General features: G+C 37.3%; 1 protein-coding gene across 2 annotated transcripts in view; it reads right to left on the bottom strand.

The window, feature by feature from the left end:
• Positions 1 to 14,258, bottom strand: part of Htr4 (5-hydroxytryptamine receptor 4) — a 191,144-nt gene that overhangs the window by 63,028 nt on the left and 113,858 nt on the right. For both annotated transcript variants that reach the window (XM_042692122.1, XM_042692121.1), the window contains exon 4: positions 10,161 to 10,314. In XM_042692122.1, the coding sequence (XP_042548056.1) occupies positions 10,161 to 10,314 (154 nt within the window). The remainder of the gene's footprint in view (positions 1 to 10,160; positions 10,315 to 14,258) is intronic.

The following is a 14,258-nucleotide window of genomic DNA, read 5'->3' on the forward strand; positions in this document are numbered from 1 at the left end:
ATAATATATTAATCATATTACAATTACATTATATATTATTACAGTTATATTATTATTCTAATATACAATATAATAGCATAATATAATATGTATTAATATGTAATATGTAATAATATAAAATAATGTATAATATGTAGTATAATATATAATAAAAATATAAAATATAATATACTATATGTAATATATAATATAATTTATATGTATATATAGTATATAATTATTATGTTACCTAATATGTAATATAATAATGTAAGTATATATAACAATATATCATATAATAATATAATAAGGTAATATATAATAATGTATAATATTAACTTGTAATGTTAAAAATATAACAATATAATATATAATATATGTAATGTAATATAATATATAATAAAATATGATGTATTAATATTCAATATTAATATGCTATACAATGTCATATATGTACTTTATAATAATATTAAATAGTATTGATAATAATGTATGATAACATGCATATATACCATAATTATAATTAAATATATTAAAATATAATTATATGCATTTAATATATAAGATTATATTTCATGAGAATATACACATGAATTAATGATTTTTTACATATAAAAATGAATATAAAATTAATAAAACTACAATCATATTAGTTACATATGCATTTAGCATCTTCTGTAGTATCTATTTGTACTTGTCTTTCTATTGAATTGATACTTATCATTATGCAATCTTTATTTCAAGCAATGTTACTTACCTTCATTTTTACTTTATAATTGATAATAAACCTATAAAAGCTTCTTTAAAAATTAGTAATTCTGTAACGAGGCACCTGAAGCTCCTTGAAAAAGAGCAACAAGCTAAACCCCAATCCAATAGATGGAAACAAATAATTAAAATTAAATTGTAATTAAATGAATTAGAGTTTCCCCCCCAAAAAACCCAGAAAGAATCAACAAAACAAAGAGTTGGTTCTTCAAAAAATTTAACAAAATCGACAGACCCTTAGTAAATCTAATCAGAAAAAGAAGAGAACACACCCATATAAACAAACTCAGAGATGAGAATGGAAACATCACCAGAGAAACAACCAAGGTTCAGAACATTATAAGGAAGAGAAGTTTGAGAATCTGGAAGAAATGGACAAATATTTGGCAAAGATTGACATGCTAAAACTAAACCAAGATGATTTAAACCAACTTAACAGATCCATATCAAGCATCGAAATAGAAATAGCAATAAGAGCACTCCCCCTCCCAAGAAAAGCCCAGGATCGGATGGATTTACAGCTGAATTTTACAAGGCCTTCAAAGCAGAACTCACACCAATACTCCTCTAACTCTTCATTGAAATTGAAAATGAAAGTTCCCAACCAAACTCTTTCTATGAAGCCATCATAACCCTCATCCCAAAACCAGGCAGGGACTCATCAAAGAAAGAGAACTATAGACCCATTTCTCTGATGAATATCAATGCAAAACTTCTCAACAAAATTTTGGCCAATCGACTTCAACAACTCATTAAAAAAATCATACACACGATCAAACAGGATTCATTTCAAGGATGCAAAGCTGGTTCACTATAGGCAAATCAATCAATATAATTCATCACATCAACAAGAACAAGGATAAGAACAACCTGATTGTCTCAATAGATACAGAAAAAGCATTTGATAAGACCCAACACAGCATTATGATGAAAGCTTTGGAGAAACTAGGAATCCATGGAACATTCCTCAGTATAATAAACACTGTGTATGACAAACCTACAGCTAGCATTCTGCTTAATGGTGAAAAGATCCAGAAACAGAACAAATCAAAGAAAGGTTGGACAAATGGAATGGCATGAAACTGCAGAGCTTCTGCATGGCAAAGGATATAGCTAACAAGATCCATAGAAAGCCCACTGATTAGGAGAAGATCTTCACTAGCCATACAAATAGACAAGGGTCTCATATTAAAATATACTTAGAACTAAAAAAATTAAATCCCCCAAAACAAATCCTCAAACAAACAACTGCCCCATTAATAAGTGGGCTAAAGACTTAAGGAGAGATTTCTCTGAAGAGGAAATAAGAATGGTCAATATACATATGAATAAATGCTCAACTTCTCTAGCCATAAAAGAAATGCAAATCAAAACAGCTTTGAGATTCCACCTCATCCCAGTTAGAATGGCTATAATCAAGAAATCTATAACAACAGATACTGGAGGGGATGTGGACCAAAAAGGAACCCTACTGCATTGTTGGTGGGAGTGTAAACTTGTTCAACCACTTTGAAAAGCAGTATGGAGGTTCCTCAAGAGACTACACATAAAGCTCCCTTATGACCCATGGTTTCCCTTATTTGCAATAACTAGTATAAGTCTAGGACAAGCAGAAAAGGTAAAAGCCGTGTACATATGACCATAACGATGATGCTATGCGAAATGAACTACAAGATAGGGACACGAGGTTTTATCTTTGTTGCTGATCTTTTTAATGTCCTTATATTGAACTGTGTGATTTTTTTTGTTTCTTTTATATGGTCTTCCCCCATGGTATAATCTCTGTTTTCATTGTATTTGTTTCAGTTGCCCTGCATCTTGCATACACATTTTTCTAATTTGGGGAAGGGAAGGGAAATAACAAAATGCTGAAATAAGGATACAGGTTGACCCATTGTAACAATGAGATGTACAAGACACTATGTTGAAAACAAAATCTTCGGAAGGGGAGGGGTGGGGGGGAGTTGTGGAGATGGGGAGGGAAGGGATGGTAGGGGAAAAACAAAGGAGCTGGTAACAATGTTCGATAGGAAATATACTCATTACCTTACTCATGTAACTTTAACCCCTTTGGACAGTATCTTCACAATAACAAATATATTAAAATTAGTAATTAACCTCTCTTCCAGTAGTATATATTTGCATTTTGTCTTTTTTTTCCTTTCCCTTCCCTTCCCTTCCCTTCCCTTCCCTTCCCTTCCCTTTTTTTGGTTGGTCATGGGGCTTGAACTCTGGGCCTGGGCACTGTCCCTCAGCTCTTCAGCTCAAGGCTAGCGCTTTACCACTTGAGCTACAACGCCACTTCCAGTTTTCTGGTGATTTATTGGAGATAAGTGTCTCATGGACTTTCCTGCCTGGGCTGGCTTTGAAATGCGATCCTCACATTTCAGCCTCCTGAGTTGCTAGGATTACAAGCATGTGCCATGTTTCTTTTTCTTTTTCTTTTTTTTTTTGTTTGCAGTTTTCCTTTGCAGAATTTTATCACTTGATACTTACTCTCTGTATCACAACTTGATTTTAAAGATCTTGCAGCTTTCTGTATATTTCTTGCATTTTTTGGTTCTCTTTTCCCCTAATTCATTATTTTAAAAATAATTATCTTAAAATAGTCTATTTTATCTCCCTTGTTAGTTTTTATTTTAGGTTTTTTTTTTAGTTTTTAGGTTCCCCTCTCCCCCCACTATTAATACATTACTAAATCCTACTGCAGTCTCCTTAGTTTATTTATTAGTTCCTTGGAAAAACAAGGATCTTTAATGCCTTATCTTTAATGCCTTATCTACTCTTGCCTGTATGCTGTTACTTTCCCATATTCTATGTACAGGTAAAATTTCAAAAGACAGGAGTGTTACTGTTGTTTTTAGTAGTCAATGTTCTTTTGTCCTACGCAAGCATTTACCATTTCCCATGTCTCTATTATTTGCTGCTTCACAATTCTTTCATCTGAGATCTATTTTTCTAGATTGTTTTCCCCTAAAGATACCATAAATTTAGAAGTAAACACATACTTCAAAAATTATAGGCTGAATTTTAGGCTCATACCTCCGAACTTTCACATGGAATTATACTTATTCAAATCCCAAGCATCTTGGCACTCTCAACTTTCAAACTGTTCTCTCCGTTCATTGAGTTAGCCACAAGCCAAGAACTCTTGCTTCTTACTCATCCTCTACCTCTCCACAGAGATCAAGAAAACAGCAGAGGACTTCTTTGGTGCCATAGCTACTGAAGAATCTCTCATGCACATTCTCTTTCTCTTCCTCTCTTCCTTTTTCTCCATCTGTCTGTCTGTCTTGCTATATATGAAACGTAGATCTAGGTGATAATGGATATAGATAATATAGAGCAAATAATGCTAGAAATATATACATTTTTGTGGCACTGGAATTGACACTCAGGGTCTTGTGCCCTGAGACCATCTACCACTCAAGCCACACCCCAACAGACACTGAAGTCTTATTTGCCTCAGTTCTGTCCAATAACATCAAATAGTATTCTCCTTATCCTAAGGTTTGGTCATTTGTTTGCTTAACTTGAACAGGGTTCTTGCTGTATAGTCCAGACTGGCCATAAACTTGCAATTCTTTTGCTTCCTCCTCCTGGTTATATTATAGGAATATACCACTATACATGGCAATTGGTTTTTAATGCAGTGTATTTTATTCAGTTTTATTATCATGGCTGAATAGTTCCAATTATATCCAGGAACAAAATTCTCCTTCCTTACTTTAATGTATTTTTAACTCGACTTCTAAGGAATTTTCTGTTTTTCTTTTTTAATGCTTGTTCCTCTTTATTGGTTTGCTATTTTCTAGACATTTTCTCACTCATTATTTTCATGGCTTTTGAGTTTTAAAATGAAATATAGTGCGGTTTCTTTTTACTAGATTTTGAGTGCCATAAAAGTTGGAATGCTTTTCACCATTGATTTCCTAGGTACCAACAGAATATACTGAATTATTGATATTTCTTGAATGGCTAAATGAATGAATTGGCAAATATATGGTCATGTGTAACCTTTAGGGAGGAAGTAAAGCATTTCTGGCACGTCCAGCTGTAAAAGCTCAAATGCTCTGACTTAGCAAAGAAGACTCTAGGTTCTTGCCCTGGTCTTATCTATATTTCCATGTGTGTGTATGGGTTTATACATGGGGGTATATGATTGATCCTTATTATTCATATTTTGTGGGTTCACTATTCACTAACATTTACTTACACTCTCCAAATGTCAATTCCTGTGCATGGTGCTTTCACTGGTTTTACATACATGCACCTAGAAGGATGTGAGAAATATCATGCTGGAGAGGCATGATCCAAAACCGAAATCTAACAAAATAATGCTTTGTCTTCCACCAGAAGAGAACGTGTCCTTTTGCTTTTCCTGCTGCATATTTTGCATCTTTGCATGTTTTTGTTGTCCGTCACACTATTTAGTATATCCCTTATTAGTACTGACTAAAATGTTGTCCAGGGTTCCTAACTGCCAAAGGTCTTTAAAGAAAAAGATACATGCATTAGACAAGTTTCATTCAGGCAGTTGCTACAGTGCCCTGGCATTCAATTCAGTGATAATGAGTTAACAATGTGAACTAAATCAGTGTCATTAAATAAAAAATACATAAAATACTATTATGTATTGACTAGCTAATAAAAAAATGCAATTAAAGACTTAGAGGAGTCTAACCTTGTGTTTCCCTTAGGAGCAAAGATTCACTGTTTGCTGGTTCAGTGTTGGCAGTGAATAAAATGTGATAGCTGAGGACAATGAGAATAAGCACTGAATGTTGTGATCACACAGGTGGCGAATGGCGATAGATGCACTTAAGTCCTGTTAATGGTAAGCAGATGCTTCATCTAGATAGCTGGTAATAGGGCATGTCTCTAATTTACCCTCAAGGGTAAAAAGAAACCTCCTACCTTGTTTTCTTTCTTTTTTATCTTAATATATATTTTTATTGTAAAAGTACTGTACAGAGGGGTTATAGTTACATGAGCAAGGCAATGAGTTCATTTCCTATCTTTTATTTTCCCCTACCATCCCTTTCCTCCTCACCTCCACAACTTCTCTACCCTCCCCCAAGCTGTAAAGTCCGTTTTCAACATAGTGTCTTGTACATCTCATTGTTACAATGGGTCAACCTGTATCCTTATTTCAGCATTTTCTTATTTCCCTTCCCCTCCCCAAATTAGAAAAATGCATATGCAAGATGCAGGGCACCAGAATCAAATACAGTGACACAGGGGTTATACCATGGGGGAAGAACATACAAGAAACAAAAAAAAATCACGTAGTACATTGTAAGTATATTAAAAAGATCAGCAACAAAGATAAAAAACCTCTTGTGTCCCTATCTTGGGGTTCATTTCGTTTAGCATCAGATTATATGATCATATGTACATAGCTTTTGACCTTTTCTGCTTGTCCTAGACCTATACTAGTTATTGCAAATAAGGGAAACCATGGGACCTATGTTTGAGTCTCACTTGCTTCACTTAATAAGACTTTTTTCCAAGTCTTTCCATTTCCTAACAAATGGGGCGGTGTCATTCTTTCTGATGGAGGCATAGAATTCCATTGTGTGTGTATACATATACATATATATATATACATATATACATACATATACATATATATACACATATATATGTATATACCACATCTTCTTGATCCATTCATCTACTGAGGGGCATCTGGTTGGTTCCATATCTTAGCTGTGGTAAATAATGCTGCAATAAACATAGCTATGCTGGTAGCTTTAGTATGGCCTTGTTTGTGATTGTTTGGGTAAATGCCTAAGAGTGGGATTGCTGGGTCATAGGAGTGCTCTATATGTTTTCCATGGGTATTCTACACCAGAAGTTAAGAATGCTGAGCTCACTAAAGCTACCAGCACAACTATGTTTATTGCAGCATTATTTACCATAGCTAAGATATGGAACCAACCCAGATGCCCCTCAGTAGATGAATGGATCAAGAAAATGTGGTATATATACACAATGGAATTCTATGCCTCCATCAGAAAGAATGGCATTGCCCCATTTGTTAGGAAATGGAAAAACTTGGAAAAAATTATATTAAGTGAAGTAAGCCAGGCCCAAAGAAACGTAGGTCCCATGGTTTCCCTTATTTGTAATATCTAGTATATGTATGAGTCAAGCGGAAAAGGTCAGATAATGTGATGTCAGGAAAATGAACCCTTAGATGTGTATTTTAATGTTTTTTTCTTTCATTAATGTGTTTCTAACACATTTATAAGATTATCTCTTTGTTGGTTTGTATGTCCCTCCCCCACAGTATAACCCCTGCTTTCACTATATTTGATGTCAGTATAACTTGTGGAGGAGATGGGGAAAAACCAGTTGTTTAAGGATACAGGTGGACCTGTTGCAACAATGAGAAGTACAAGTTGTCATGTCCAAAACAAGCTTTACAATGTCGGTGCAGGGAGGGGGGGGAGGAGAAGGTTTGGGATTAGGGGGGGAGAGGGGAGGCTGGGAAGGGATGTGAAGGGTAAACAAAGGAGGAGGCTGCAATGCTTGGTAAGAAATGTACGCATTATCCTGCCCAGGTAACTGTAACTCCTCTGTACAGTATGTTCACAAATAAAATAAAATTAAATTTAAAAAAAAAAAAAGAATGCTGAGCTCTTACTAAAAATTTCCCATGTGCTTCAAACATCCTCTCCAGATAATTTTTACAAAGGCTCTGGAATCCAGTAAACTTTGGTTAAGATATAGTTATTACTACCTCTTACCAAGGCCTTGCCTAATAATTTCGCTGATCCATAGTTTCCTGATCTGTAAAATGAGCACAGCGATGGATTCTATGTTATACTGTTGTTGTGAGATCTAAGCGAAGTTCACAGGAAAAGATCATGAACATGGACTTGCTAAAAATGTGCAACATTAGTAGACAGTTATTACTGCAATAACATTTACTGGAAATTTAGATTTCACTTCCCCCAAGAGTGATAAAACTGCAGTTCTAAAGACATGGGTGATAACTCAAGAGAAATATCCCTATATTTTCCCCTATGGATCCTCACTCTACGTCACTCTCCCGCCTCTTCTAGCATTTCCTTCAGATACCTGAGGACTTGAGTTCTAATGTAACAGGTGTAAGTCTTGGCATGGGTCTTGGTTTCGATAGATATACTTTCATGGGCAAAGAAAAAGTAGGCATAGGGACTAAGAGAGAGGAAGAATACTGAGCTACCATGCTCAGTCTCTCTTCTCTCTGTCCCCTTCCTGCATCTACCTGGATCCTGGGACTGATTTTAGAGTGTCTGACAGTTTCTTTAGGAAAAGTACCCTGAGGGGAGTGAATCTAGACTCTAGATTTTATCTTCATTATAATTTTGCTACGTTGGAATGGAGGGCTCTTCAAAATTGTCCAGACAGGGTGAGGTGGTTAGTTTCAAATGTTAACTCAACTTGAGCTATAACCAACATTAGGTAACACATTGGTGTGGGGATATTTTTTGGATGTGATTACCATTGTATTCATCGATTAAATAAAGCAGATTTCCCTCCTTGATGTGAGGCATCCTTCAATCTATTGAAAGCCTGAGTAGGAAACAGATTGAAGGAGCTTCTGTTGCCTTCTTGCTTTCAAGATGAGATAAAGTTTTCTCTGTCTTTGGACTTGAACTGAAAAAATAGGTTCTCCAGGATCTTTAGTGTGCTGAATGCAGGTTTGGTTTTTTTTCTGTGTCAAGGTCCAGCACCAGGGCTTGAGCTCATTACCTCACACTCTTACTCAGCTCTGTTGCCCACAGCTGGTTTTCCAGCACTTATGACATGTGTATTATCCAGTATTTTGCCAGTTAATGGGTGGGTAGACTTTTCTGTGAAGGTTGGCTTCAAAACACCATCCTCTAGGTCTCATCTCAGCCTCCTGAGTAGCTAGGATTACAGATGTAAGCCACTTCTCAACCTTCATAACTACAAGGCAGTTCCTTCTAAGTTTCTCTCTCCCTCTCTCCATATCCGTCTCTTTCTCCATATGAATATCGATAAGCATACGTATGTACATGTATGTATACACACAAAACATCCTATTGTGTTTATTTCTATGGAAAATCAAGACACAGAGACTGGAAACTGCCTGACACAATTCACGGGACAGCCTATGGTGTTGATGAGCTAATGGGGACCAGATGGCTTTCTGATTACAGTCCTTCAGAAAGTGGAACTGTAACAGAACTTGGCTTAGGGCTTAATTCTCTCAACTATTGGCCCAGGACTCCTTCTACTCCATTAGCATTCATATAGATGACATGTTTTCTCTGTGTTACCGCAGAATTTACAGACTAATCGTGTAAAATGGGTTAAAATTCTTATGGGACATATGACATACCTCAAATTCTGTCATCTAACTGCTAAGCCTTTAGTCCCTGTTCAGTTATTTGTAAGTTGCATGGCTTTGGGAATGTTATTTAACCTTTTGAGCCTAGATTTCCTCTTCTGTAAAGTGTGTAAATAATTATATGCTTCCCAAAATGATATTGTTAGGATTATCTGGGTTTAGTGTAATGTCTGACATACAGTAACATTAAAGGGAAACATTATTAGTGACACTTGTTAAAGCACTTCAGGAAGACTTTATTCAGCATTAGTGTAATAGCTGATAGGGAAAGACTACAAGAGGGAATTGGCAATAGAAGAGGAGGATAGAGTACAGCTCTGCATATAACAAGAAAAGCAGGAAGTCATAGCCAAGATGCATGGCGAGTGAGGGTGAGTGGATGGGAAATTATTAAGAAGAAACATCAGTATGTAAGAGAAACCATAGCCAAATTGATGCTTACTGAAGACAGACCAAGTCACTGGATCTCAGGTGGAGGCTCAGGAGAGATGGGGGAACATCATCAGATATTGAGGGTAAATAATTCTGGCTAAACAAATTCAGCAGATTCTTGCTAAAATGAACGAATGTAAAGATGACATGGAAATTCAAAAAGTCAGGTTTAATTGGCAAGCAAATTCAGAGAACTCTCCCTAAAGTGTGGTCAAAGCGAGACTATGTCAAATGTTATTTTAAAAAATGTGAGGACTGGTGGCTCACACCTGTAATCCTAGCTACTCAGGAGGATGAGATCTGAGGATCCCAGTTCAAAACCAACCATGCAGGAAAGTCCATGCAAGTCTTATCCCTAATTAACCACCAAAAAATCAGAAGTGGTACCATGGCTCAAATGGTAGAGTTCTAGTCTTGAGCAAAAGTGATCAGGGCCAGAGAGTTCAACACCACAACTGATAAAAAAAAAAAAAGATTAGTAAAAGAAAGTCTCCAAATACAATCAGAATCTTCTTTAGATTATTCACCCAGTTTCTCATTATTTGTTTATTTAGAATTCCAAGCCAAATTGATAGGAAAGGAAAGCAGTAGAGTATGTTATGTACATACTCACCAAGTCAACTATGCCAATATTATTCCAGCCTTGCATTATAGGGAGAAAAGAGATGAACGTGGGGATGAGCCAGCAGCCTCCCAGCATTAATGCGATGCGCAGAGGGGTCATCTTGTTCCTGTAAACCAGAGGTTGGCAGCAGATGGCATAATACCTGGAGAGGCAATAGAGTTGGTGGGCCATGAGCAAGCAAAAATGGCAGGAAAAGGGAAAGGAGAATGATTAAGGAACAAGAGATGGAGTGACAAAGAGGGATGGATAGGTAGGAGAAGGGAGAAAAGATTGAGAACAGAATAATTAGAAGGGAAAGCAAGGAATAAAAATAAGAAAAAGAGAATCATGGGGAAGAGAATAGCATGTGATACAGGATGCAAAAGAAAAAGAGAAGGAAGGGAGAAAACAAGAGAGGAAGGAAAAATTATTATACAGTATCTTGTGTTAACTCATGGCCAATTAAGCTTCTGTTGCTCTGAACCTAAGCATTAGACCACATCTGGAGAGCGCTGGCTGGAGTTGCCTTCTCATTCTTCCTCATCTACCAGTGTTTGATGGAGTGCAGGGCTTCTCTGTCTCAGATACATTTAATGCAACCTTCGTGCCTGGGACTTCTACTGAGCCATGCTCTCAGGCGCCCTTAGTTTCTCTAATTGAAACCCAAGATTACCCCAGCTTGATCCTACGCACTTCCTTTGAATCACCATCAGGTGCTGAGTTGGTATTCTATGTTTATGTTCCTCAAACTGTGGTCCAGGGATTCTCCCTCCCTCCTTCCCCACATGTCTCAGTAGCAACTGAGGAAGCCTAAAAAATGAAGGTGTTTTACCAGGTGCCTGTGGATCACACCTGTAGTCCCAGCTACTCAGGAGACTGAGATCTGAGTTTAAAGCCAGTCCAGGCAGGAAAGTCAGTGAGACTCTTATCTTCAACTCATTACCAAAAAGCCAGAAGCGGAGTTGTAGCTCAAGTGACAGAATGCCAGCCTTGTACAAAAAAAGCCCAACACACACATACACACACACATACACACAAATACAGATTTCCAGGAATTTCTGAATCACAGCTTGTTGGGAATCAACCTGAAATTGCATTTTGACAGTGAGGAGTCAATATCCTCATTGAGTAAACAGGTCTAGTTTCTCCTTTAGGGGGGATTGTTACTTCCTGCCCTCCTAGATTTGGGTGGAGCTAAGTGATTGGTTCAGGTCCATGAGTCATGAGCAGAATTCACAGGCATTACTTCTGGCCAGATCATTGGTTTCTCTGAAGCTAAGAATGTAACATTTCAAAAGCACTCTTCTCTATCATTCCCTACCTTCCCTTTCACCATCATTTCCTACCTTAGCTGTCCTACCAGACTCTGTTCTCCCCCATGGGCTAATCACACTTTGTGAGGTCATGCTCTACCTATAGTAGTAGTATTCTACATTTAAGCTGGGAGTGACCTACCCTGCTAATGGCCTAGACTCTAACTCCCAGACTCGCCATACATGTTAGTCCATCGTTAGTGATATCCCCTTCTTTACATAACATGGCGTGGAATTTGACATGCAAACTGCTACAGTAGGCCTATTAGCTATTTCTCTTTGGAAGAGTAAAAAAGCTCCAAAGAAAATGGTACAAAAAAAGGACAGGTTGGAGGCTAAGTCTATTCTTTAAGATGATTACACTATTTAATAATAAGCCACCTCCTTAATACCCCTAATTTTCTGCAGTTCGCATTGTTAATTTTTTCCACCTCTTCTTTTCTTAATTCAAAGCCTATCTAATATAACAATGGCTGTATTCTTTGAGGTGGTAGCGGTGGGATGTGGGGGAGGGAGGGTGGAGCAGGGAGAGCCCAGAGTTGCAGCATGAAAAGTAGGCACATCAGCAATTGAGTCTGTCTGAAGCACCTGGGGACAACTGACCACACCTGTGGGATGTCCTGACCTAGGCCGGAGTTTAGGAAAAGCAGACCAAAGGACAGGAAAAGAGCTGGTCTGGAGTTAATTTTCCCCATAATTAAAATGGCATGATCATAAAATGTAACTAGAGATAACTCAGAAATAACCAGCATTAGCTGAATGGCTAATATTTCTAATTGGTGATAATAATCATCTATGTTAATTATTAACATAGAATTAGTGATAACTTTGTGATTTTCTTTGGTTTTACCCTTCTCCTTGCTTTCTTCCAGGGGACAAGGTTTATTATTACTATTATTATTGTTGTTGTTTTATTATTTCACATCTTTCTTCCTTGTCTTTGGAAAAGCCAGATGAGCTTCCCAAATTCTAGCAGGAATAAGTCCTCCTAGGACTGAGGATTAGCTCCTGATCCTGGGACTTTGGAATAGTTATGTGTGAGCTGCTTCAAACCTGCATTATTTCACTCTTCCTTCAGTTAACTTAAGCACTTCTTACTTTTCCAATAAATTCCATGTTTAAGTAAGTGTTATGAGTTGAATTATGTTCTCCTGGTCCCCAAAGATGTATTGAATTCCTACCCTTCAGAATCTGGGAGTATAACCTTATTTGGAAGCAGAGTTTGTAGTCTTGAAATGATTGCTAGAGCAAGCCTAAATTCAATCTGTTTGGCATCATTTAAAAAGGAAAATTTGGAGACCTGAATAGTGATGGCCACATGAAGATAGAGGATTACCGTGATGTATCCATAAAGATTGCCATCAGGAGCTAGAAGGAAGGCAGGGAGAAGCCTTCCCTTACAGTTTGCAGCGTGAACATGGCACTAATGACATCTAATTTAAGACTTCTGGTTTCTCAAACTGTGAGGCAGGACACTGTTGCTCTAAATCATCCAGCCCTGCTTTGTGACTCGAATACAGTTGTCTACACGCTTTCCGTTGCTTGCTGCCAAAATATCCTGCCTCACACAAAGAAATAAGAATGGGTTTGAGTGCCAGCTATGTCCTTCCTGGACCTAGCATGCTGCCTTATCTTTGCTGTATAATTTATAAGCTTTTGAAGTTTGGAATCAGGTGAGAAGAGTAGATTTCTGGAAGTGTATTGGAATTTCTGATACCAAAGAAAACCAAAAAGTTCAAAAAAAAAAAAAAGGACATGACCAAATTAAATATCTTGCAGGGGTATGTTGGAGAACAGAGGATGTCTTACTCAGGAGGATTCTTATTCTTGTAGTTTCAAGAGGATATGTGTGTATTTAGATGGTTATATTGGGAAGACAACAGAAGTAGTAGCAGAGGATTTTGTGAAGATGAGGTTATCCTGATTATCACAACCTTTTTTTTTTTAATAAGTTTTTAATTGTGAAAATACTGTACAGAGGGGTTACAGTTACATGAGCAAGGTAATGAGTACATATCACAACCTTTTATGAAAGCTTTTTCCTCTCAGGTGATTGACCAAGGCAATCACCTGATTCCCAAGGCATAAGGAACATCTAGTGAAATCAGATCTCCCCTAAAACAGGGACAATTAATTAGCTGTCCAAATTTTCTGAGCTTCAATTTGCATTGCTTTAGGGTACAAGGAGTTTGCTAATTTATTATGCATCTTGTATACACAATCATTTCTTGAGTAGGGAACACCCGAAAAAAGTTGTCTGGACTGCCCCATCTTTAGGGAGCTAAGGTAAGATGAAGTGATGGCCCCTTACAGAAAGTTGCAGAAAGTTCTTTGTGCATGATCTGGCAAGGATGGCATTTTTTTAGTAGTACTGGGATTTTGAACTTAGGGCCTGAGGCTTGCTAAATAAGCACTATACCATGTATACTCCATCACTTACTGTTTGTGTGTGCTAGGGCTTGATCTCAGGGTCTCGCCGTTTTGCCTGGCTTTTGGACTCAAAGGTGACACTTTACCATTGGAGCCACATCTCCAGTTCTAGTGTCTTTCTGGTTAATTGGAGTCTCACAGATTTGTCAGCCCAGGGTAGCTTCAAACAATGATCCTCAGGTCTCAACCTCCTGAGTAGCTAGAGGAATAGACATGAGCCACTGGTGCAGATCTGAACATTCTGCCACTTGAACCATACCTCCAGGCCTCAAATTCTTTATATCACTCTTTAAAACTTGCCAGTAAGATGGGGATTTTACAAGATGTTATGTCAAAAAACGAACTTTACAACTTGGCGAGGAGT

Source organism: Dipodomys spectabilis, unplaced genomic scaffold (assembly GCF_019054845.1).
Source record: "Dipodomys spectabilis isolate Male_0828 unplaced genomic scaffold, ASM1905484v1 ptg000147l, whole genome shotgun sequence".
Taxonomy (NCBI): domain Eukaryota; kingdom Metazoa; phylum Chordata; class Mammalia; order Rodentia; family Heteromyidae; genus Dipodomys; species Dipodomys spectabilis.